Source organism: Podarcis cretensis (genome assembly GCF_951804945.1).
Source record: "Podarcis cretensis genome assembly, chromosome: 13".
In the NCBI taxonomy this organism is placed as follows: domain Eukaryota; kingdom Metazoa; phylum Chordata; class Lepidosauria; order Squamata; family Lacertidae; genus Podarcis; species Podarcis cretensis.
This window is the reverse complement of record NC_137182.1, coordinates 36,009,174-36,033,753: the sequence shown is the minus strand read 5'-3', so window position 1 is coordinate 36,033,753 and position 24,580 is coordinate 36,009,174. Positions and strand designations below refer to the sequence as shown.

The following is a 24,580-nucleotide window of genomic DNA, read 5'->3' as shown; positions in this document are numbered from 1 at the left end:
ACAGAACATTTTTAAGCTCATTCTTAAAATACAAGCCCTGATTAAACATATAAGCTTTAATAAAAATGCAAGCTTATGATTAGATGCCTCAGTTCTAGAAAATTGGAACTTGTGTCACTACTAGATCTCCATTTTTATGTTTATTTGTTTTCCTGCTATCTGCCCGAGCTGCAACAAGACATGTCTCTCCCATATCGGTCTCTACAGCCGCAGCAGGCACAGTAAACTTCCAACAATATGTCTTCACCCCCAAAAGGCACACTTCTTCATTGTCTCCCGAGACAGACTGGTGTCAATAACATGTTATTAGGTTGGTTTGTATATTGTGTGCACTCTGCTTAGAAATATAAAAAAAATTAGGCACCAGGCAAAAACAGTCCTCTTCTCCCAGACCTTTGGCTAATTAAACAATCTATGGCCTTTTAAACTGTGAGCTATTGTTTTTGCTTGCTACATTATGTATTTTTTTAATACAGTTGTACCTTGGTTTTGGAACAGCTTAGTTCCTCATGTTTTGGCTCCCAAATGCCACAAACCCAGAAGCGACTGTTCCGGTTTGCAAACTATTTTTGGAAGCTGAATGTCTGACGGGCTTTATGCAGCCAATCAGAAGCCGGACTTTGGTTTCCAAATGTTCTGGAAGTCAAATGGACTTCCGGAACGGATTCCTTTCGATTTCCAAGGTACAACTGTATTGTAAACTGCCCTGTGCTCGGATGAAGGGTGGCATAGAAATTTAAAGCAGTTTATAAATACTTTTAATTACATAAATAACACATGCCCTCTCTGTGTATCCCCACCACACTACTTGTTTGGTTAGGCAGAGAAAGAGTGACTTGCACAGTGTCACCAGTAAGCTTTGCACGTGAGCAGGAATTTGAACTCGCATCTCCAACACTCTTTAACTCCTACATTATTGTGGCTTTATTGTTTGTTAGCTACCCCGATGACAAAGATTAAAAACCTTACTTAAAATATGTTTCATTCTGTACAAATATGTATACGCTGGGCAAGAGATTTTAGAGCTAGAAGAGTCTCTGGGTATCCTCTAGTCCAGCTGTGCTCAGTGTGGGACACCACTACCTCCTCAGGCAGCATTTCCCACTGTCAAAAAGCTCTTCCCATTAGGAAGCTTTCTGATAATGTTCTGAACCAAAATCTGCACCCTTGCTACTTCCACTCACTACTTCTAGCCACTGTCTCAACAAATCCCCCAAACATATCAGCCCGTACCATAATTGGTATATCTTTGAAAAAGGGCAACAACAGAGCAATAATTGAAATATGACTGGTTTATTGATTGAGCTTGAGACAGAAATTGATCACTGTGCAAAATTATTATCCTTGCCCCTTTCTGAATTGAGCGTGCATCTCACCCTAACAATCTTCATTCCCTCCTTCCGTATTTATCTATAGTTATTAATGCACTTATGCAGCTGCACATCCCATTTCTGCAGGATCTTCTAAATATTCCTCCTCTGCTCCGCCTGCCCAACACAAGGATGTGCTGTGTGACCTATTTTATGCAGCATTCACATGTTTCCCCCCTACGAACTGCAGAACATGATTTCCCATCCATCTGCGATTGTGTGCTCTGATTAAGCCCCCCCACTGCTGTGCAACGTGGGATAAAAGTAGATTCCCATTCAGGCTCAGTTAAAATAAAATGCCCTCCAAAATCAAAACAGACGAGGAAATTAATGCCAAAAGCCGACACCTCAATTCTGCGTGCCTCCTTTCTCCTCTTTTGACAGCCAGAGGAGGAGGGCATAAGCACATGCATCCCAGTGTCTTTCCCTCCTCCATACTGGGAAATGTACTATTCAGAAACAAGCATGTGGCAAGTCAAGGCATCCGTTGGTCCCTCTGGGAAGTGGGCCTCAAGGGAGGCGACAGAAATGATTGTGGATAGAGATAGCAACAGCACCTGAAAGCGAGATGCCCAATGTGTCAGCTATACAAGCAACTCCCATAGCAAACTCACGGTGCTCCAGCTTGCTCTGCATTTAGAGGGAGGAAGGAGGAGAGAGAATACATATATATATATTAGACAGTGATCCTCTGCTATGTCTTCTGAAAATGGGAGGTACTATTCCTAGTCACTGTAACCTTTCTTTTGAGCTTCCCAGGCACCTGCTTCCTGCTTCCCTCCCCCAAGTGTCTTCTGCAACACAAAAAGGCTTTGCTGGAGCAGGGGAAGGGGAAAGAGGAAGGAGGTGTTTACACACACACACACACCTCTAACTGGTTAAAAGAGGTCCACTTGCTTGTTCCTTGCTCCCTCCTAATAAGGGAACTGGCCTCATGCTCATCTCTCTGAAGCTCTGAGTGATATGCCCTTCTCTACCCCCCTCAGTCATGTGACTGAAGTCTCACCCTCCTGGGTGCTCCATTAACATTCTTCCCCATTGGGCCACTATCTCCCCCCACCCCCGCCAAGCTCACCTTTTCACTGATGCAGTGGAAAGTGTTCACGTAACCAGCTCCTCCCAGTAATCCCTCATAGAGTACCAGAGCGAAAACTATGTAGATGCTGGGTAGAAACATTTTGGACACAGCGACTGAGAGGAACACCATGTTCAGGCACTAGTTGGAGAGGGAAAGAAAGAGATAGCATGTCAAGACCTTGACAAGTGGAGGAGAAAACAATAAGGCTGTTCTATTGTGGAAAAAGGAGCAAAAGGTGACAGTGATGAGTAATAAGCAGGACAGGAAAACATTACAAGGGTAAAGGTAAAGGGACCCCTGACCATTAGGTCCAGTCGTGGCCGACTCTGGGGTTGCAGCGCTCATCTCGCTTTATTGGCCAAGGGAGCTGGCGTACAGCTTCTGGGTCATGTGGCCAGCATGACTAAGCCGCTTCTGGCAAACCAGAGCAGCGCACGGAAATGCCATTTACCTTCCCACCGGAGCGGTACCTATTTATCTACTTGCACTTGACGTGCTTTCGAACTGCTAGGTTGGCAGGAGCAGGGACCGAGCAACGGGAGCTCACCCCGTCGCTGGGATTCGAACCACTGACCTTCTGATCGGCAAGTCCTAGGCTCTGTGGTTTAACCCATAGCGCCACCCGCGTCCCACATTACAAGGGTAGGAGACTTCAAAACAGACCAAAATAAGAGACTCAGCACTGCTCTACGGACATTAGCCTGCTCCTTCCTGCTGCTCAGGCAGTTCTTAAAGGCACAACAGGAGACTAGGCCAGCCTATCCAGAAGGACAATTTGCAGTGCAATAAATGTGTGGTCATGCTCCAAAAGGTTCACAGAAGTCTAGTTTCTCTTGCTTCTAAAGCAGGTGGGACAAACTGGTGGAGTCTCCTCCCAATTGGTGGAATCTCCTCCCACTGAAGCAGACCAAACACCAAGTCATTTGCATAGCCCCACCTATGAAGCAGGTGGGAGGAGTGACCCCATTCCTCCACCTCAGAAGCAAAACACAAAGGCCCAAGTTCCGTCCCTGGCATCCCCAGCTGAAAGGAGCTCAGATAGCAAGGCTTCCCTGCAGACTCTACAAAACTGGGCTAGATAGACCAAGGATGTGACTCCGTATAAGACAACCTCATTCGTTCACTGGCAGAGAAGGATCACAATACTTGGATTGCAACATCAGCATTATAACAGAAATGGGGGGATGAACATGTCTCAGAAGAGCAGAAAGGAATCATTCATGCAGGTGTCTGTTGGCGAGGGGAATGTTTTACCTGTAACACTGCAAGGAGCCATATGTGCCGAATCCGTATGCAGCTGGCGGAGGAACGAGAGACAAAGACCCCAGCCTGGTAGAGCATCTGGTACCTATAGGAGGCGGGGGAGGGGGGGAATCAGGAGTTTTAGCTCCCAGCACTTTTCTAGTCTAACCTACCAACCCAAGCCAGACTGAGGTTCCAAAATCCCATCTCGTCTCACCTCCCAACCTTTCACTCACCAACGATATTGTTGCGCGTGAGTAAACGGCGCTTTATGGAAGTACAGCAGTTCAAACTGAGGAAGGAGAAGACAAAAGGGGGGGGGAGGACCATTAATGGCGATGGATCAGAAGATTTAGCTCCACCTCCCTGGTAAAGAAGTCTCCACCCATCCCCAACTTTCACACTACTCACCAGGCCCTGGTTGATGAAGTATTCAGCAAAATACACAACAGCCAAAGGGATGAGGTATTTTAAGAGACCCTAGTAACAGAGAAGGCACATGTTAGTGCATCATGAGAAGGCCATGAAACCATGAGTCAATCAGAGGTATATGGTCGCCTTGAGTAATGCAGGCTTCACAAACAGCACCCTTTACTACTGGGGTCACATTTGCACCATACATTTAAAGAACAAGGCTTCCCCCCAAAGAATCCTGGAAACTGTGGTTTGTTAAGGGTGCTGGGAAGGTGAGGGGTAAACTCACAATGAGGTCTTTTACATCTGGGATTAGTGAGAAGGGCTTCCAGATAAATTCCATGAAGAACCAAGACCTGGCCTTTGTTTAGCAATTGAATAGCATTCTCCCCGCATCCATTTTACGCATTATTCACCCTGATATCCTCTAGAATAGGGACATATTTACACGCAAACTTATACTGATACGATCTGTGATATGGACACCTTTAAACATGTGCTCCGAAATATCCTACGCCCTCTCTCATATTAAAAACCAAAAAAACCACATACTGAGCCTGATTCTTACCTTGACCACCTGCCCCTTTTCTTGCAGGCTGAGCTGAGGGCTTTGTGTCTCTGGAGGAAGAAAAGGACGGTTGAAACGAGACAGCATAAAACAACCTTATTGGAAGAACTGTGAAAAAAATCTGTACATAGCCAAGTGCCAAGGACATTACATGAAGAGTTACAGCAATATCTGTGAGCAACTCTCTCTTGTGCTTGGCTTGAGCACAGTGCATCATGGGTAAAGAAGCTGTGACAGCATTTCTTCCCAGGGATAAAGTCTTAAGAAAACAAGGTGCATTGTGGGTATAAATACTTAACCTGTCCCTTATATGCAACAGGTGGTACCACAGGAAGGTGAACCCGCCAGGAAAGGGATTGCTTACTGTTTTGGAGTGTAGCTTTATTCTCAAGGAGCGGCTGCTGAGTTGAGGAAGGAGAACGTAGAGACTTCTGTGGACGATTGCCCCAGCCACAGCGAGGGGCCCCGGGGGGTGGAGCCAGCACAAAAGAATAACTATAGAGAAAGTGGGGAGGAAGAAGAAGATGGTCAAGGAGCCCGGGGCCTTGAATGATCATTTAAACTTCTACTGCTATAAGCAGATACCTAATATGAGAGAGTTAGTCCTCACCTGGCCTGCATGATGACCGGAACAATGGTCATGAGGAGGAGGGTGTGCTGGGGGCTCAAGCCTGCCTCTGTCAGCCCAAGGTATGAAAGCGCCCCTAGCAGGCCAGCCCCACCTGTTCCAGAAGACCAGGCAGACACCACGGCACTGAGAGGGGTGGGAAGAGAAGCAGAAAGAACATGAGTCATAATGGGGGTGATATCTGGGTACCAGAAAGCACCCCCTGACCTAGAGTCATTACCTAACTGACAAATGCTGCACAAATTTATTCTGCTCACGCTTCAAACCAAACACTGGCCCAGCTGTCAATCTTTTCCCTCCCCTCATACATCAGGCCTTTCTGATTTTTATTATCATTATCAGATAGGTATGCATGTTTGTTTAGTTAAATATATATCCATCCTTCACGAAACAAAAACAAAAAAACAGGCCAACAAAATATCTTTTTCTAAAGTTGCTGGGGTGGTACAAAGCAACTAAGCTGGGAGGTTGTGGAGCCTGTTTCTTCAGATCAAAGGCAAAACAAGGATGCTTTGAAACAGGACCTGTGGCTGTATAAAAATGTTATATCTGCCTTCCTCTTTCAAAGCTGTTCCCTGTGGCTGGAAGGAAGGAAGGAAGGAAGGAAGGCCTTGTGGGTTGGGGAACTTGTGGTTTTTCTATAGGTTGTTGGACTCGGACTCCCATCAACCCAGGCAGCATGGCCAATGGTCAGGGATGATGAGAACTGTAGTCCATCAACATCTGGAGGGCCACAGGTTCCCCATCCCTAATCTAAAGAAACAGACCGCACCCATTGAGCAAGTAATGCATCTGACCCCACTACCAAGTCTCCATCCTGCAGCCACTGTGTCCCTTTAGTTACCTGTCGAAGAAAGACGTGAGAGCAAGGAATGTTATTTCACCCAGGCCAGATGAAATGCTGGCCAGCACAACACCTGCAGCAATTAGAAGGTGGAGAAAGACCCAGTCAATACAAAACATGCTGATGCTTCCTTCTTCTTTTCTGTTGGCCCTCACTGCTGGAGCTTGCTATTAAGAGGCAAAGCAAGAGATCATATATGCTCAAATCACAGCTTGAAAGATATGGGTGGTGCAATATAAAACCCGTAAGCCTCATGCTCTTGCTCCCCACAATTGTAGTCAAATCGTGCCTTCGAAGAATGAGAAGAAACAGCTGCAGAGGCTGTAACAATAAATAAGAAGGGGGACAAGCTCCCTGGGTTTCCCCGCCATAATTTGTGGACTACCTGCCTGCCCCCCACCCCGCCAACCCCATCTCCCGCGAAGATGATTCTTACCTGCAAGGCTTTGAACTGTGCATGTGGAGAAGGCCACCACCAGGAAACTGCCCCAGGCCGTGATGACGCAGATGATGACACGCAAGCTGTGAGGGGTGGGGTGAGGGAAGGGGGGGTGATATATAAGATGGGCAAATGGATGAGGCCTGAACTAACCATAAAGCCTCTTGCCATAGCTGTCAACCTTCCCTTTCTTTGTGGGAAATTCCCTTATTCCAGCGCTGTTTCCCGCTGCTTCCCGCTGCTATCCCGGATTGTTAGATATCCTGTAGACTGTCCCTGGGACAGGTGATGCTGCTGATCCCTTATTTTCGAGGCTGCTGATCCCTTATTTTCAAATCTGAAAGTTGACAGCTATGCCTCTTGCCCATATGTCACATACAAAGACAACCCCTCGTGACTACCAGGGCTGTTTATACCTGATACCTTTAAAGCACATTCATAGCTCATTCTTTCTTCAAATAATTCTGGGCTCTGTAGTTTGACCCTCATAGTTACAATTCCCAGCAACTCTTGGCTTGGATATTACTTCACAATAACAAGGCAAGATATTTTTCTGTATACGTTAACAGAAAGGCCCCAAGTACATAATGTAATTTAACATCTTATCTTTTCCATGGATTATACGATTTTGTTCCAAATACACTTTGCCAAATTGTATGTCCATCGCACATGCAAATAAGTTCCCATTTCCGTCTTGCGTTACGAGGGAATTTGGTATCTACCCAGACGACGCTTCCAGCGATCTGAGCCAACTCACCCATATGGGAGCAAGTGGATACAAAAAGGTGCGCTGAATTTGATGAGAAGTGTGGGCAGAATGTCAGCCAACAGCACAGCCTATAGGGGGCAGCAAAGAGATGGGAGTGAGCCAGTAGGCGGTGCCACACTCAAACCTGCCCCTGTCATCTCCCCGTACCCGACACTTACCCCTGTGGAGATGGCATTGCAGTCGTAACGAGAAGCGTTTGCAGGAACGCTGGGGGGAGTCTGAGGGAGCAATTGGGTACAAGAGGTTAAATGTAGGAGAGAATAATTTCATCAGCCATCATTTCACCATCTGTTTTCCAAGATTTTCCTCATTCCAGTATGAAAGTATAACTTATTCAATCGGGCATTCCATGGACTCAAGACCCACTTTGGGGTTCCATACTTGGGTCACAATCCCAATCAGGGCTGTAGTATGAGGGGAGGCAGGGTTTAATCCATGGATGGGAACCTATGGCTTTCCAGATGCTGTTGGACTCCAACTCCCAGAAGCCCCAGCCACCATGGTCACTGGAGGGTCACAGGTTCCTCAACCCAGCTTTAACCCTTCTCTCCCTTGCCATTTTCTTGATTTTTAGAATAGGGGCAAATATCAGCTGGGGGGGGGTTGGAACAGGGAGAGGGAGGAAAGATTAGGGGGCCCCTGGAGCTGCTTTTTACAAAGAAAGATACATGACCAGTCTGAAGGCTGAAGGATTCAAAAAATGCAGTTAGAAGTCATGTCTAGTTTGACCTTTGCAGATTTTCGGACACTTTTTATTATGCTTTTAGTCCAACTTTCCATCAATGGGTAGTTTAGAGACAGTGTAACATGGTTTTACCCTCCCCCCACCATTTATCTCCACAGCAACTCTGGGAGGTAGGTTAGGCTGACTAACTCCAGATCACCCAGTGAGCTTCATGGCTGTGTGGAAATTCGAACCCAGATCTCCCTGGTCCTATTTTAAACACTAAACAGTACACTATTAGCACCACTAAACGGCATTGTCAAACATACTGCTCATATTTATGACCAATATCAGCAACCAGCATGGCTGGTTTGTATAGGGCTCCCTGGTCATGTTGCAAGGCCCAGGTGGAGAGTGCCATTACATACTGCTGCCATCTTAGTTAGCACTGGGTAATGTCACAATCTTCTCGATTAGTGCATGTGCTCACTAGCAGCGTAAGGGCATGCCAATGCCTTCTTTGCCACGTACAATATCTGAATGGCTCTGTATTTTCCCCACTTACTAGTCCACTAATTTACAGAGCAAATCTGTTTGTAGTCAGATCCAATGCTCTGAGATGTTTGCCTTCACGTTTGCCTGAAATTTCCCCTCTGCTTAGAGTAGTTTGATCTTAAGAGGCCTTTCAAATATCCAAAGGCCCTGGCTAATCAAGTGCTAGAGCCAGCCTTAGTGGAGTGCCAACATCCAAATAATCCTTTTTCATCTTTCGTACACACATGTGATGCACCCTCTGCCACAGTCCACAGTCCTGTGCATGTGTAGGCTCTAATGCACCAGATCTGGCATACAGATGTTTTTCTATTCATCTCTCTCATCCAGGCTCAGATACTTTCTCTTGCTTTCTCCTGCACCGAGTACAATCTGTTTCTTGCTCTGTTTTATACACAAACACTCAAGTACTCCTCTCCTTTGAATACTCACTGGCTCAGTCCCATTGCCTGCTGGCACCTTCTGATGGCTGAGAATATCATGGGCAGCACTCAGCATTACCACATAGGCAAAGTTGTTGCAGAGTCCCAGCAACCTGTGGAGGGGAAAGCAGGCAAGTCAGAGCACCCAGAAATGCAAGACAGGAAAGTCAGGGTTATCATATCATTTCTTTAATTTCTATTCTGCCTTTTTTCCAGGCCAGAGTTCAAGGGGGCATATATAAGGTTCCCTGCTCCCAAGCAGCCTCCCATCCAGATTCAGTTCTGCCTAGCTTCAGCAAGGTTGCTGCATCATGCCTTTAGACCATGGGTAGGCAAACTAAGGCCCGGGGGCCAGATCCAGCCCAATCGCCTTCTAAATCCGGCCCGTGGATGGTCCAAGAATCAGCATGTTTTTACATGATTGTAATGTGTCCTTTTATTTAAAATGCATCTCTGGGTTATTTGTGGGGCATAGGAATTTGTTCATTCCCCCCCCCCCCAAAAAATATATAGTCTGGCCCCCCAACAAGGTCTGAGGGACAGTGGACCGGCCCCCTGCTGAAAAAGTTTGCTGACCCCTGCTTTCGACTATAGTCCCTTTTGAAAGCCCAGAATGGCATCCCCACACCCTCAGTTCCCTAGGGATGTGTGAGAGAGTTCGTACAAATCCGGCTACAGCAAGCCCCACACAGCCCTCCAGTATGTTGCAATATGCTCAGATGTGGAGGATGCAACAAGGGAAGAGATCAAAAGAAAAGGAAATCTGATCCGTTTAGTGTCAACAGAGCATACAGCAAAATGCACCAACGCATAGAAAGAGAAACCTGAGTTTAATCAAGCTGTCATTGTTCAAGAAATAACACCACAAAGAAGCTGCTTTAAATAAAATAAGAAAGGAGGTTCTGCTTTTGTTCATGCTACGTAGCCTAGAAAAACTGTGGAAATAAAGCAAAGGGTGCTTCACCAGAAGCCCACGTTGTTCCTCCACTGACTACAGGCATCCAGGGTGGTCTCAGGCTCGGCAGAGGGTGAGGCATCTTCATCTTCCCCTGTTTCTTGAGCGGGTGGAAGAGAAGCAGAGTCAGAGAAGAAAACGGGGGTGGGGGCTGTTGAATGGGAAGGGGGGGGGGTGAGAGATGGGAGCAAAGAAGTCTCACCTTCAGAATCACTCGGGATGTGATGCCACAGACTCCCAGCAGGTCCCATGGCAGGCAGGGCAGAATGGGGTAGTGGGGGCGACTACCTATAACAAAAATGGGGGGGCGGCATAGATAAAAACAGAAACCATAGCTGCCCTAGAAACTTCTTAACTACACTGAGATATCCTCTCCCTCTTGCACGCACCAGTCCTTCTTTCTGTACCTTTAAGAAATCAGAGCCTTAGACCATCACCGCGTAGCTTTAGGCCATCACCGCCCCTCTCAGTACTGTATATCTAGGCGTAACAGATCCAAGAAGCTTCCTCTTAAGCGGCTGTCATGTGAAGCTGAAGTTGCCGCCTGACTTTGCTTCCGGGTTTGATGCCATTTCCTGCTCCCAGTGCCCTCGCTTGTGTGCCCTGCCGATAAAGCCATCCATTGACGCAAGCACACGCTGGCAAACAAGCCGGTGTAATGAAGCTAGATTTGCCCTCAATATACATGGCTGCTTTACAACAACAATCTCCTCTCCCGGGAGAGCGTGACTGTCAGAAATTTATTGCAATAACGCTATTCATCGGGTAGCTGCAGATGAGTATGAACAGGTTCGGTAATGATCTCTTTCAGCTTCTGCCTTCTAGAAGAAGGTACAGGTTATAAAGACTAGGACTAGCCGCCTGAGAAACAGTTTTTATCCAAATGCGATTTTGGTTTTAAACGCAGTGTAAAGTAGTCTCTGTGGGAGTATATTGTATTTAATTATGGGGTATCAGAGTTTTAAGGGGGTTAACCAGGCTGGGATAGTTGGGATAGCAGGCTTGTTGGTTTTAAAATGTCTGATGTAGATTTTTTCAATTTCGTTATTCTGTATGGGACAACGACAATAAAGATTATCGTATTGTATCATTTCGTTATCATTTTAAATTAGGCATTCTACACGAGCTCTGTTAAAAGCATGCATGTTTTTAATGGAGTGACCAATTGCAGAGTTTTGCCGTGTATTTTATTTTGAAACATTTGCATCCCTCTATCCTGACCATTCAAAACACTCGAATTACAGTAGAATGTATATATTTAAAATTATAGCAGAAACCACAGCACCAGAGAAAAATCACAAAGTAAACCGGAAACAAAACAGACTCCTTAGTACCTTCCAGAACAGAAACATTTAAAAAAGTAAGTAAAAGTGTGGGGGGCCCAGTCATCCCAAGTAGGGTTGCCAACTTTGTTCTGACAAAATACAGGACAGGATGGCGGGCGGGCAGGCAGGGGGAGTTGGGGAAATTTTGTTTTTAATCTGGTGCTGAACAATCCATTACAATATATTGCAGCCAAACCTGATGGCCCCTCTGGAATTTGTCACATACACATGAATTTATAAATCTGTCTGTGCTTTGCTACCCTGAGCTTAAATTCACGACCTTTCATGCACATGCAATTCATGCAGACCAGGGCAAAAAATAAATAAATAGGGGGGCATATTCTGATGAGGGGATGAGCTTTGCTCCACATGGTAAATTTCTGAAAGAGAGAAAAAATATTATCCCCTACTATGTTCAGAATTTGGGTTTTTGGTTGCTCTCTGAGGGACAGCGTGGCATTCCCAGACTACAGCTCTGTGGATCTCTGTACCACCCATATTTTTCCAGATCAACTGCAAAGGAAGTCCCACTTTTTAATTTAGATGCTGGAATCCTTCCTGCATTCCTAAAAAAAATGGCCCTTTGCAAGTTGTTTAAAAATTCTGGATTGAAGAAGTCTTCTCTCGAAGGATCTTTATATTGTACAAACCAACAATGAGTTTGATTTTAAGGATGCCATTTACAGAGCTTCCTTGATCTGTGACCTCTCTCTCTGCACTCAGGCCAGAGGAAATAGATGTTATTCTTAACTGGTTCCTCTCAGGAAACACAACCCTGCAGAAGATATATGCGAGCGATTTGGAGCTGTAACTATTAGTACTCTTCAGGCATTCTAGGCTGCACACCCACCGTACATTTAAAGCACATGACTCCCCCAATAATTCTTGGAACTGTAGTTTACCCCAAGCTACAATTCCCAGCACCCTTAGCAAACTACAATTCCCTGGATTCTTTGGAGAAAGTCGTGTGCATTAAAAGTGTGCTGTGTGTATGTAGCCCAAGCTTCACACAATGTCCAGCTGTGGAGGCAGAGCATAGCCATTGTGGCTAGTAGCCTTTGATAGCCTTATCCTGCATTTTGAAACATGGAATCATAGAACTGGAAGGGACCCAAGGGTCATCTAGTCCAACCCCCTGCAATACAGGAATCTCAGCTAAAGCATCCATGACAGATGGCCATCCAAACTCTGCTTAAAAACCTCCAAGGAAGGAGAGTATACCACCGCCCTAGGGGAGACAGCTCTTACTGTCAGAGTTTTTCTGCCTGTTTAGTCAGAATTTCCTTTCTTGAAACTTGAAGTCATTGGTTCGAGTCCTACCCTCCAGAGCAGGAGAAAAGAAGCTTGCTCTGTCTTCCATGTGACATCTCTTAAGATATTTGAAAATGGCTATCATACTTCCTAGGGACGCAGGTGGCGCTGTGGGTTAAAGCCTCAGCGCCTAGGACTTGCCGATTGAAAGGTCGGCAGTTCGAATCCCTGCGGCGGGGTGCGCTCCCGCTGCTCGGTCCCAGCGCCTGCCAACCTAGCAGTTCGAAAGCACCTCCGGGTGCAAGTAGATAAATAGGGACCGCTTACCAGCGGGAAGGTAAACGGCGTTTCCGTGTGCGGCTCTGGCTCGCCAGAGCAGCGATGTCACGCTGGCCATGTGACCCGGAAGTGTCTCCAGACAGCGCTGGCCCCTGGCCTCTTGAGTGAGATGGGCGCACAACCCCAGAGTCTGTCAAGACTGGCCCGTATGGGCAGGGGTACCTTTACCTTTACCTTTATCATACTTCCTCTCAGTCTCTTTCTTTTCCATTTATTTGTCTAATCCTATGTTGGAGCCATATTTCTGAGGAAATAACCGAAGGTCACTTCCAGGTGAGCTACTTATGGAGCATTCATCCCGATCTGTTTGCACAAAGACTGAGCATTCGCTCCGATTCCTTTGGAGGGAGATTATACAGTGTTGCATCAAGCAAGTTTTAATCCCACACTTTTGAGTGCGTTTCCCCATCACCTTCCTTTTTGATTGGCGGAGCGGATGAGCTTCTTGAGAAAGAGCGTTAGCTCAACTTTAATCACGCAACCTGAATTTGCGGTATGGGATTAAATCCCACCTGCAAAACAGCAACAGTCTGGAAGCTGCCTGATTTCCCATTCATTTATTTCTTACCTAGAAATGTAGATGCCTCACTTGGGGCTGCATACACACCATACATTTAAAGCACGCACACACATACACACCCCACATCTCATGGGAACTGTAGTTTGCTGAGGACTGTAGCTCTGCGAGGATAAAGCTACAGCTTTAAATGTACGGTGTGCGTGCAGGCCTAGTGAATTTGGCTGCTATGGCCTTGGATCATTCTGTCCTCATTTGGCATTTGGGAACTGATTTGTTAATGCTCCTTCAGTTGGTTGGTTTCTCTCTCTCTCTCTCTCTCTCTTCCTCCCTCCCTTCGAACCTCCTCAATTTTTATGATTGTAACAATGGCTAGCTACCTTAAAGGTATTTTTTCTGGGATGGGAAGGCATGGTCGTAATGGTCTAATAAACAGATGAGTGAATAAATAGCAGCCTTACTTGTAATCGTGTTAATGGCCCGCTAATCTCTGCTCTATTTTGTAATTAATCAGAACCCCACCCTGAAATTTGCTGTGGGTTGTTCCACAAGTTGGGAAAGAACCTGGGTGTGTTTTGGTCAAAGTTCATTGCACAGGGTTCAGGTCAAGTTGCCACTAAATTGTCAAGAGAGAGAGCGAATCTTTCTCTTTTTTAGAAGGGTTGATATGTGGGTGAAAGTGAAAAAGGGAGGGTTAATGAACAAGATGGACTGAATTTTCCAACCATGGTTCTGCACTCTCCTGAGTTGGAGGCTGATTTAGTCGGCATTTGACACTGACTGTCTCTCAACGCTTCTTGTTTCCATCAAGTTTGTGGTGTTTTGCTTTTAACAGTTGTGCAAAGCCAGAACGGACTGTGGCAATAAGTTGCAAAGGGGAGGAGGAGGATGTGGTCAGATGCTTTGACGGCGGCGTTACTTCCCTCCCTGGGGAGAAAGGAGAAGCTGCTGTACCTCCTCTCCACCTGACCCAGATGTCCGATGGAGCACCTTCAACGGCTGCTGGGGACCCTGCAACGGGCTCTGGTAAAGAAACCCCCTTTTGTCGTCAGCCAAGCTGGGGTGGGCTCTAGGGCCCATGACTTACGTAGAGGGAGGTGGGTGCGTCTGCTGGCTTGCTCAACAGACCGTCTGTATTCAGTGTCTCCCTTGCTCCACCCCATCTTCAGGATTATGTTTCGTCCTTCACCACTTACCTGCTTGGAGATGAAACTTACCCAGGAGCAGAAGAGTCAGGAAACAGAAGGGATAGGAGCAGCCGTGGCAGCAGCCATGACGGGGAAGTGGAGACAGCACACTCTGGGTAATGAAGCCGCTGGTTGAGGTGGGAGTGGGGGAGCTATTTAAGCTTGGAGCTTTCTACCTCTTGAGTGGAAGGGTCTCCACAGCAGCTGGATTCACCCTTTCCCCCTCTTCCCTGCAGGGACATTCCTCCAAGGAGACATCTGGAGGTCTTTGAAGGTTCGCTCACCACAGAGGTAGGTGCTGGAAAAGAGGAGGCGGGGAAAGAGTCATCTAAGCTCCGCCTCTCCTTCACCATGGTCCTTCCTTTTTCAGATAACCCCAGCCAACCAGGAAATCCAGGCAGCATCAGAAGCAGCAGATCACGATGCTCAGGCGACAGAGTCTGTTCACAAACCTTCCAAGTTCCCCAACAGATCTGAGGGACAGGAAAAGGCTGAGGAAAAGCTCTCAGGTGGATGGAAAATTCTAGAATGTGCCAAAGTCACACTGTGGAGGGCCCGATGGGTGTTTCTAGGAGGCATGGGTTGCTCCCTGGTTTGATTTAGCTTGGAGTCTCCATCCTAAACATAAATGTGTGGGAAGCGATTGTGGTTGCTCAGTCTTGAGGATAAAACCGTCTGCATATGAGCAGAGAAACCTCCATCTTTCCCATTGACACATTCCTGGGCTAATTTATGCCATTTGAATAAGGTTCCCGAAATGGGACTACTGACCCATGGCTCATCCTGGAAAGAGAAATCAATATATTTATATTGGGCACTGTGCATGCACTGATGTTTCTCTGCTATTGTTTTTATTGATAGTGACCCTGAACGTTTAATGGTCCTGTATAACTTCAGATTTTTTGGTGCTTTGTTACTGGGGGTGATGTTTTATTCTAAGATCTTGCACGATGATGATGATGATGATGATGATGATGATAATTTGTTAGCCTTGTTGCAGTTTACAAGAAAGTACGATAATAAAAATATTTTACAATAAGAAAACATCCTTAATTTCAGGGTGGAACAATAATATAGGAATGTGTATATTTGTGGGGAGAAACCAATATCTTTAGGTTCTGGGGTGCTCAAATGCAGAGCTGAAGAGACCAAGATCTGTGTGACCACAGTATGAGATTCATAGTGTAGGACCCAGGAAAGAGCCCCTTCAGCAGTAACTCCTAGTATTTGTAACTCCATCATAACTGAGGCCATTAAGATTCCTCTTTTCTGGTGGGTGTTCAGAGGAGGAGAGACCTGAGTGCTATTAGCAATTGTGATTCAGTGATAACTGCTACGTGTTTTTGAAAGATCCTGGTTCATCAGTTGTATGCATTTTTATCTATTTGCTTTGTTGTAAGCTGCCCTGTGGCTTATGCAAAGGGAGCTATATAATTCAAATACATTATCCAAATACATAAATACTGTAAATGTGACCTTCCTAATTTCTCCCCCACAGAGTCCTCTCAATTCCCAGCTGATGCTCCAAAGTCAAGCCCCACAGCAGCTGCGATCAGCAGCATCAGACAGAAAGATGTGGAGGGGCCAACTGCTATTGAGGGACTCCATCAGCGGGTGCTAGAAGGAACCAGCTGGATAGGAGGAGTTCAGCAGCAGGGGGCACTAGAGGAAGAGGCAGATACAGAACAGCATCAGCATGGGGAAGCAGAGAAGCCCGAAAGCAAACAGCCAGAGGAACAAGGGCAGGGAGAAGAGACTTCAGAGGAGAGGGAGGAAAAACAAGTGGGAACTGTGTGGTATGAAGGGATCCAGCAAACTGCACCAGATTGGGCACTATCTGTGGGAGAAGAGCAGAGAGGGATGGTGAGGGCTGTGGGGTTTCAGCTCAGTGGGGGGGTGGAGGAGGAGGTCAAGATGGTGGAGAGACAGCAGCTAGAGGCTGAGAGACAACAGGAAGACGAAGCAGAGATGGGAAAGGACCTGCTGGAGCAAACCAATATGGTGGTTGCAAAGGAAGGAATTCCACAAGCAGTGCCAGGCAGGGCAGAGACTGAAGAAGACCAGGAGGAGATGCTCAGAGGAGAAGGTGAAGCTGGGAGAAGCCATCTGTGGGAGCCAAAGGAGGAAGTAGAAGGCACAAGAGAGACTGATTGTGGTCAAGAAAAGGAACTGGGAGAAACTTTCTGGTATAAGGGGATTCAGGAAAGGGTACCAGATTGGCCACAGTTTGTGGAGGTACAACAGCGAGGGCTGGAGGAGGCAACCAAGATGGCAGAAGATGAGCAGCTGGAGGTCGAGCAGGAACACAAAGAAGATCCAGAGGCAGAAAGGCAGGAGGGAGAGACATGGGCTGTGGGATTTCACCACAGGGGGCTGGAGAAGGAGGAAGAAGAGGTCAAGATGGCAAATGGTCAACAGCTGGAGGTCAAGCAGGAACAGGAAGAAGAACCAGAGGTGGAAGAGAACCTGCAGGAGGAGTTAGATATAGCCGAAGAAGAAGAAATTCAGCAAACAATGCTGGGCACTGCAGAAACTGAGGGAGGGCAGAAGGAGGAGCTAGACGAGGAAGAAGAGGCAGGGAGATGCCACCAGTGGGAGCCAAGGGAAACTGCTATGATTTTGGAATGGCAGGATGGGGAGCCAAAGGGAATAGCAGAGAACAAGGGTGGTCAGTGGGAAGAAGTGGCAGGTGCAGAAGAGACAGAAGGGGTCCAGCAGAGGGAGGAAGAGGAACCTGTGAGAAAGGAGGCAGCAGAAGAAGAAGTGGAACTTACAGGAGAAGAATGGCTGGAGGAGAGTGACCAGGAGGGTGAATCAGAGAGGCCGGCAGAAGCTAGTGGTCTTCTTGACAAAGAGGTGCTGGAAGCAGCTGGAGTCCAGACAAAGCAAACAAAAGAGATGGAAAGTGGCCGGCAGCAAGAACCCATGGTGTGCACTTCCTCCATCGCTGGGACGTTCCCAGTTAAGGTAAGCAAATCTAAAATAAAAATGGAGCATGATGGGAGTCAGGACTCTGGAGTTAACCAATTCACTTCTCCTGTGCAGGTCGCGGCCCTGGATACAAGTCACCAAATGGAGCGGGTGCTGCTTCGCCGCAAGAGCTCTATCCGGCGGGCGCCCAGCACAAAGAGACAGCCAGTGGAGACCCAGCCAGAGACGATAAGCGTAGCTGAGGAGGTTCCAGCTCAACCACAAACACCGCGCAGGCAGAACCCAAGGCTTTCTGGGTAAATATGAATATCCTATCACCACCACCCCAGGAATTAACCTCGGAGTTTTGCCTCACTCTGCTCATTCATTCTCTTTGCCTCCCCAGGTTTGGGCCTATGCACCCCAACATGATGGCTGAACTTCAGACCCGCCTGCACAAGCCCCAGTGACCCAAGGGTTGATTTCTGCATTATATTTGAGCTTTCACTGGATGTAAAAGCCGCCTCTGGAAATCTAGGGGCAGTTTAGCACTCATTTCCATGTTAATTGCTTTCGGGGTGGGGGATATCCATTTGCAACCCTGTTAATGCAGAAAATTGTGGGAGATGAGTGATGAAATTGGGGGTACTCTACCGGCATACAGTTCTCTCGTGCCATTTTCATGCGTGAATCATGGGGGGACAGAAGTGCGCAGGTGCGGAAAGGGTGGGGAAGCGGCCTCATGTCCAATGACATTTGTTGTTGTATCACACCTCACTCACTGGTGTGAAAAAGAATTAGTGCAGCATGCCAGCGTATTGCTCGAAAAGCTACAGCAGTGTGAAAGCAACGTTAGAAAACAGGGCAGGAGTGCTAGTGTTATAATCAGGAAAACCACCACAAAATTCTCATGTCTGAACTTATCCCTGTGATAGGCTAAGGCATAGGGTGTGTGTGTTGGGGGAGCAAGACTAGAAAATGGGGCTAATGATACTGGTTGCCATTCATATCAATGGCTCCTTCTGCATTAGAGCCTTGTAGCGCTGCTGAGGCACTGCTTTTCCACAATAATCTGGAAGTGGAATTAACACTCCACGTAATACTTCATATAGCTCTTTCCTCCCTAAAAATTCCTTCCTGCTCAATCCATTAAGACAGGGATAACCAACATGGTGCCCTCCAGATGTCAATGGATAACAGATCCTGTCCCCCTTGACCACTTGCTATGTTGGCTGGGTCAGATCGCATTTGTAATCCAATAGCATGCAGTGGACATCACTGGCTACCCCTGTAACAATATCTACATCAGAAGCTCTGTCGAGGGTGCCACCACTTTCAAATGTGAGAGAGCCTTTTCAGTGGTTGCGTCCTCCCGACTTTTAAATTTTTTTTTGTAACTAAGTGAAGAGGATGTTTTTCTTTCCGGCTTTTTAACAATAGCTTTAGTTCATTTAACTAAATTTAGTTAATGTAGTTCATTTATTCACGTTTAATTGTTATTTCTACTTTTGTTTTTAGTTGCTGTTTTCACCATCAGATGTGCAGTTTCTGGCTGGTTTAAAATGTCAAAATGTTGGTATTAAAAATTATTTAATTGCACTGTTTTTTGCCGTGTTTCAAAAGCTTCCGTTGAAAGGTAGACAAGAAATATTTCAAATGAATCAATAAATCCATGTCAGTGGTTGTCATACTGTTTCACAGGGAGCTTATAGGCAGGCGAGCTAAAACGACTTGCCTGCTGCTGCCAGTCTTCCATTGCAACATGCAGCTACTGGAGAGTTTGGTAGTGTACATTGTTCACCTAAGGCAACAGTGAGATACATTAGCCAGGCCAGTACCAGTCAGGAATGGTGCGTGCTCCCTAGAAAATACCCAGAATCCTCTGTAACAAACAGTTACACTCACTCCAGTTGTCTGAGCAGTGAGAAGTTCTAGGGGTTTGATTTCCTTTGGAAAGAGATTACTAGAGTGACTTATTGATGTTTTGTAATAATTATGTTCATTTACACACACACACACACACACACTTTAAGCCAAAGTTCACAGGGCGGTCCACAATATAAAAATACAAAATGAAAACACACAGTTTAATCTCGCCAAAAGATAGGCAGATGCTCCCACATCAGAGCTCTGCCAGCAAACCACAATTTTAAGCCATTGTTTGTTGATGACTTATGTATGTTGGGTTGTTTTAACTATGGCTTGGTGTTATGTGGAAACCTAGCACCCTTCCTTAACCATGGCTGCATACTCATTATCATCTTGAAATCCAGCTAGGTTCTTCTTTCCCCCCAATTTGGATTAAAGCTGGTTGAGGGGGGCGGGATGCATCAAAATGCAATATTTCATTAAAAACAACAGGGTAGACACAGGAAAGATATGGATTGTGACTAACATTGTGCATAGACTGCTTCCCAAAATAGCAGTGGGAGTGTAGTGGATGCAGAGGGAACAGCAATGTACACATCCCATGTTTGTTTTGGCTACCCCACCCCTGATGCTTATTAAGCACCAAACAAAAGAAGCTGAAAAACTAAACTGGAGAAACAAGCCATGGTTTGTTTGACTGTTGAACAATTAATGGTTAATGGTTTTTCAGAACAAACCATGGCTTGCCATTACATGCAAACCAGCCAGTTTCTGGTTCAGACTGCTATAAGTCCTTTGCACACAGATACCTAGATCCCATCAATCAAAAAAAACCAAAAAACCACAAGAGAGGTTCTTTCAGAGCTACTCCAAGGTTTATTGTTTCTTATTACTCTGCTTGTTAAACTTGTACTCTTACCATCAGAACCAATGATCATGGAGCCTACAGAGACAAATTTCAGGTGAGAAACACTGTTTGAGCCAGAGTATACCTGATTTTATTTATTTATCTATCACATTTATATGCCACCATTTTCCTCCAGATACATGGTTCTCCCCTTCCTCGTTTAATCCCCCAAACAACCCTGTGAGGTGGGTTAGGCTGTGGGGCAATGACCGGCCTAAGGTCAGCTAGTGGGCTTCATGACTGAGTGGGGGGATTCAAACCTCGGTTGTCCACATGTTAGTCTAACATTTTAACCGCTACAGCACACTAGGGAAGATATAAATTTTTAAAAAAAGGCCAGTAGCACCTTAGAGACCAACTAAGTTTGTTACTGGACAATTTTTTTATTTATTTTGACTGCGTCAGACCAACACGGCTACCTACCTGAATAGGGAAGATATGTGACTGGATTTCCTGACACAATCTTCCATAAAGCTGCGGTGAGTGTCACTGAATTGGCTTGAAGTAGCAGTGTTGGGGGTAAACCGGGAGGGGGGGGAGGAGGAGCCAATAATCTGGCATTTTCACAGTCAAAATTGCTCCCTATCCAAGCTTCTTACAGTCTTGCCTTGAGCAGTGATGAGCAGAAATATTGTGTCTGTCCCCCCACCACCAGAAAAGCGATTAGCAGCCTTGGGAGGGGGCCATTTACAGCCCAAGAATACCGTATTTTTCTGCGTATAAGACGCCCCCATGTATAAGACGCCCCCTATTTTGGGGGACTCCAAATTAAGAAAACACCCCTCAGCACTACCTGTGTATAAGATGAGCCCCAATTTTAAACCTTTTTTTTTTTAAAAAAATCTAGACTTATACATGAAAAATACGGTACTTCCCATTAAGCTGAATGCGGAAAGTGACAAATAGCATGTGGGATAGCATGAAACATTTATGCTCATGTAACCGGGGGGGGGGGGGAATGTTTCACAATAAGGAAGCAGGTGGGTAGGGAGTGTTTTTTTATGGTTTCCTTCTCAAAGTTACCACTCATTAATTTAGAAAGTGGCCTTCAAGAGCTCTATGGTGTGTTAGCACTGGTAATCTGCATTATCTAGATTTTTATGGATTTGTTGTTGGAATATCTATCTACAGAAGGGGCGGGCAATTCCAGGAGCAGAGTTTTTGATCCAAAGCCTTCTCGCGGGATAAGCAAATACCTTGAGATACTTAGTTTGCTTTGCATGAGCATGGTTATTGAATCAATAAATGCCCATTTGCTTTGGCTGTTGATCAGGTAATTTTACTTTCTTAGTTGACATTTTTTAGGCAGCGGATGAAAGGGATTATGTGGCCCACACCTTTTTAAAAGAGAGGGTTTTTTTACTGGGGAAACGGTGCAAAGAAGAGGATTAAACATTCCCAATTCCCCCCACCCCTTGAGGTTTTAATTTGCAATTGTAACAGAAAAAGAATACTAATAATATATGATTGGAAAAAGCAATCCATTGCCACACAACCTTGACACAATATTTCCTCAATCCAGTTTTAAGCATATACATTTATATAGGGAGTCCAAATTTCCAAATAGGTGCCTGGATTAAATTGATGATTACAAACATATGCTCGAACGTGGAAAGAGCAGTGAGATCTTCTAACCACTGGGTGATAGATGGTGGAATTTGTCTTTCCAGCTCTGCACTATAAGCCTCTTAGAACTCATCACAGAACCCACTTCTGTTGCCCATCTGTTTAGTCGAACACCGCCTGCTTCTGTCTCACTGCTCTGACCCAATCTTCCCCTCTCCTGCAGGCTGCTGCTGCGTTTAAGCTTTAAAAACAATGTTTGGACATTTGATTGTGTGTTTCCAGAACTGCACAAGGTTCAGGCCTTCTCTGAGAGAGCAACAATCAAATTATTTCAGCCCGTTTTTTCAGCAAGTCTGCTACATCAAATGCATAAAGTGGATGGAAGAGCTGCGTTCTCTTGCGGGGGAGGGGAACTGCATCATTTTTGGCTCTTTGCCTGTCAGCAGATGTGGAAGATACAGGGACCCTGTACCTCCAGCTAGCTGGCATCTCTCTTACCAGATCAGTCTCCATCACAGTACCGGTAATAGGTTTTTTAAAAAGAAATCTGAGTGAATGTCTCCTTCAGTTATGACATGCATGTTATGTATTTTTTATTTATATCTATATAAACACACACACACACACACACACACACACACACACACACAGAGAGAGAGAGAGAGAGAGAGAGAATGCACGTGCAACACTTAATTCCACAGCCCATACATAAACTGCAGAATTACCTCCCTGCCAAGTTGCATCAAGTGGTATAAAAATGATAGAAAATAATTACAGTGGTACCTCAGGTTAAGTACTTAATTCGTTCCGGAGGTCCGTACTTAACCTGAAACTGTTCTTAACCTGAAGCACCACTTTAGCTAATGGGGCCTCCTGCTGCTGCCGTGCCGCCGGAGCACAATTTTTGTTCTCATCCTGAAGCAAAGTTCTTAACCTGAAGCACTATTTCTGGGTTAGCGGAGTCTGTAACCTGAAGCGTCTGTAACCTGAAGCGTCTGTAACCTGAGGTACCACTGTATCAACAATATGCAGAGAAGATCAGCAAAATTTAAAACAAATATTTAATTACAAAATCAGGACAGACTTGTTAAAATGAAGAAAGTTTTGGCAAACATCTATAGCAAGGGTGCTCTTATGGGGGGGGAAATAGGGGGGTTGGCTTTTGCTGCCCAACTCCCCAGGGGACTGAATCCCATAAATCCATGATCAGGGATGAATGGATGGAGGCAAGATCCATAGAAAGCAAGGCAGATCTTTATTTTTCTGTTGCAACAGAGTTCCCTCCCCTCCTTACAAGAGGTAGGAGAGACCCAGAACAATGGTGCACAAGCCCCTATAAAGACTTTTGAAATTGCCCACCCTGTAATCCAAGACCACCCCCCAAAACATCATACATACATCGCAGAAGGAGGCAAACTCCAGCAGAATTCTGAGAGTGTTGCTTCTCTCCTGTCTGCCAGGATACCTGATAATGCCTTACTTGACTGCATTTTCTGGGTAGCCTGGCCATTCCTTTGAGATGGTAAATACCATATTTTTCCGTGTATAACACGCCCACAAGTATACGACACCCCCTATTTTGGGGGACTCAAAATTAAGAAAATGGGAGGGGGGTGATTGTCCAGAGTATGGTAATTTAGTTCTTGAATCTCTTACACATATTGATGGTTTACTCAGCTTAACAGATACTTGCCAGACTGTATTTGCAGGGAGGTGTAAGCCCCTACAGTCCAAAGACATTTGGAAAGCTTTTCCCATTTCCTTCTTCCTTGCAGAGAAATACTTGAGGTCAATTTGGAGAGAGTCAAAATGGCTTTCAGACACGTGGTTTATACACTTACGTATGTGTTTGCTTTTACATTTATGAACATTTGTTCTATATTTGAGACCTTAGAATTCTTATAACAGTGCCTAATGTTAATCATAGGACGCAGGTGGCGCTGTGGGTTAAAGCCTCAGCGCCTAGGACTTGCCTATCGAAAGGTCGGCGGTTCGAATCCCTGCGGCGGGGTGCGCTCCCGCTGCTCGGTCCCAGCGCCTGCCAACCTAGCAGTTCGAAAGCACCTCCGGGTGCAAGTAGATAAATAGGGACCACTTACCAGCGGGAAGGTAAACGGCGTTTCCGTGTGCGGCTCTGGCTCTGGCCAGAGCAGCGATGTCACGCTGGCCACGTGACCCGGAAGTGTCTCCGGACAGCGCTGGCCCCTGGCCTCTTAAGTGAGATGGGCGCACAACCCCAGAGTCTGTCAAGACTGGCCCGTTCGGGCAGGGGTACCTTTACCTTTTAATGTTAATCATGAGGCAGAGCATTTGGTCCATCTAGATGTCTATGTTCATAGAATCATACAGTAGAGTTGGAAGGGACCAGGAGGATCATCTAGTCCAGGGGTTGTCAACCTGGTCCCTACCACCCACTAGTGGGCGTTTCAGGATTCTAGGTGAATGGTAGGGAGTTCTATGGCACAAGCTGAATCCTCCTTCCATTGAGCACTGGTGGGGAGTAAGGAAATTTTACCATCAAGAAAGATGTATTAGTGGGCAGTAGGTATAAAAAGGTTGACTACGCCTGATCTTTCTGCTAACCAAGCAGTTTGAAAGCATGTCAAAGGGCAAGTAGATAAATAGGCAGGAAGGTAAACAGTGTTTCCGTATGCTGCTCTGGTTCGCCAGAAGCGGCTTTGTCACACTGGCCACATGACCCGGAAGCTGTCTGCGGACAAACGCCGGCTGCCTCAGCCACTAAAGCGAGATGAGCGCTGCAACC

General features: G+C 46.0%; 2 protein-coding genes across 4 annotated transcripts; one reads left to right on the top strand and one right to left on the bottom strand.

The window, feature by feature from the left end:
* Window positions 1-1,277: 1,277 nt before the first annotated feature.
* On the bottom strand, window positions 1,278-14,731 carry CLN3 (CLN3 lysosomal/endosomal transmembrane protein, battenin). 2 transcript variants are annotated; one of them, XM_079948658.1, is made up of 17 exons: window positions 14,595-14,731; window positions 10,353-10,548; window positions 10,148-10,233; window positions 9,955-10,045; window positions 9,001-9,103; window positions 7,511-7,570; window positions 7,341-7,420; window positions 6,581-6,666; window positions 6,145-6,217; window positions 5,283-5,426; window positions 5,037-5,167; window positions 4,673-4,722; window positions 4,102-4,170; window positions 3,927-3,982; window positions 3,703-3,796; window positions 2,446-2,586; window positions 1,278-2,000 (listed from the first exon to the last, which is right to left on the bottom strand). In XM_079948658.1, the coding sequence occupies exons 3-17, from the start codon at window positions 10,194-10,196 to the stop codon at window positions 1,881-1,883; spliced, it is 1,347 nt and encodes a 448-aa protein (XP_079804784.1). In that variant the 5' UTR covers window positions 10,197-10,233; window positions 10,353-10,548; window positions 14,595-14,731; the 3' UTR covers window positions 1,278-1,880. The 2 variants fall into 2 exon arrangements, with proteins under 2 accessions (XP_079804784.1, XP_079804785.1); XM_079948659.1 differs by having other exon boundaries at window positions 9,955-10,039.
* APOBR (apolipoprotein B receptor) lies at window positions 10,564-19,073 on the top strand. 2 transcript variants are annotated; one of them, XM_079948657.1, is made up of 8 exons: window positions 10,564-11,305; window positions 14,213-14,403; window positions 14,547-14,680; window positions 14,801-14,855; window positions 14,935-15,073; window positions 16,063-17,531; window positions 17,610-17,791; window positions 17,881-19,073. In XM_079948657.1, the coding sequence occupies exons 2-8, from the start codon at window positions 14,359-14,361 to the stop codon at window positions 17,942-17,944; spliced, it is 2,088 nt and encodes a 695-aa protein (XP_079804783.1). In that variant the 5' UTR covers window positions 10,564-11,305; window positions 14,213-14,358; the 3' UTR covers window positions 17,945-19,073. The 2 variants fall into 2 exon arrangements, with proteins under 2 accessions (XP_079804783.1, XP_079804782.1); XM_079948656.1 differs by having other exon boundaries at window positions 14,189-14,403.
* The last annotated feature ends 5,507 nt before the right edge of the window (window positions 19,074-24,580 follow it).

Excerpts from the sequence above, each read along its gene's own strand:
- CLN3 (XM_079948658.1), bottom strand. The coding sequence starts at position 10,196 with ATGGGACCTGCTGGGAGTCTGTGGCATCACATCCCGAGTGATTCTGAA. Across the intron at positions 5,168-5,282 it reads CCGGTCATCATGCAGGCCAG|TTATTCTTTTGTGCTGGCTC; the intron begins GTGAGGACTAAC and ends CTTTCTCTATAG. Across the intron at positions 2,587-3,702 it reads GGCTCCTTGCAGTGTTACAG|TGCCTGAACATGGTGTTCCT; the intron begins GTAAAACATTCC and ends CTCTCCAACTAG.
- APOBR (XM_079948657.1), top strand. The coding sequence starts at position 14,359 with ATGGAGCACCTTCAACGGCTGCTGGGGACCCTGCAACGGGCTCTG. Across the intron at positions 14,856-14,934 it reads AAGGTTCGCTCACCACAGAG|ATAACCCCAGCCAACCAGGA; the intron begins GTAGGTGCTGGA and ends TTCCTTTTTCAG. Across the intron at positions 15,074-16,062 it reads GGCTGAGGAAAAGCTCTCAG|AGTCCTCTCAATTCCCAGCT; the intron begins GTGGATGGAAAA and ends TCTCCCCCACAG.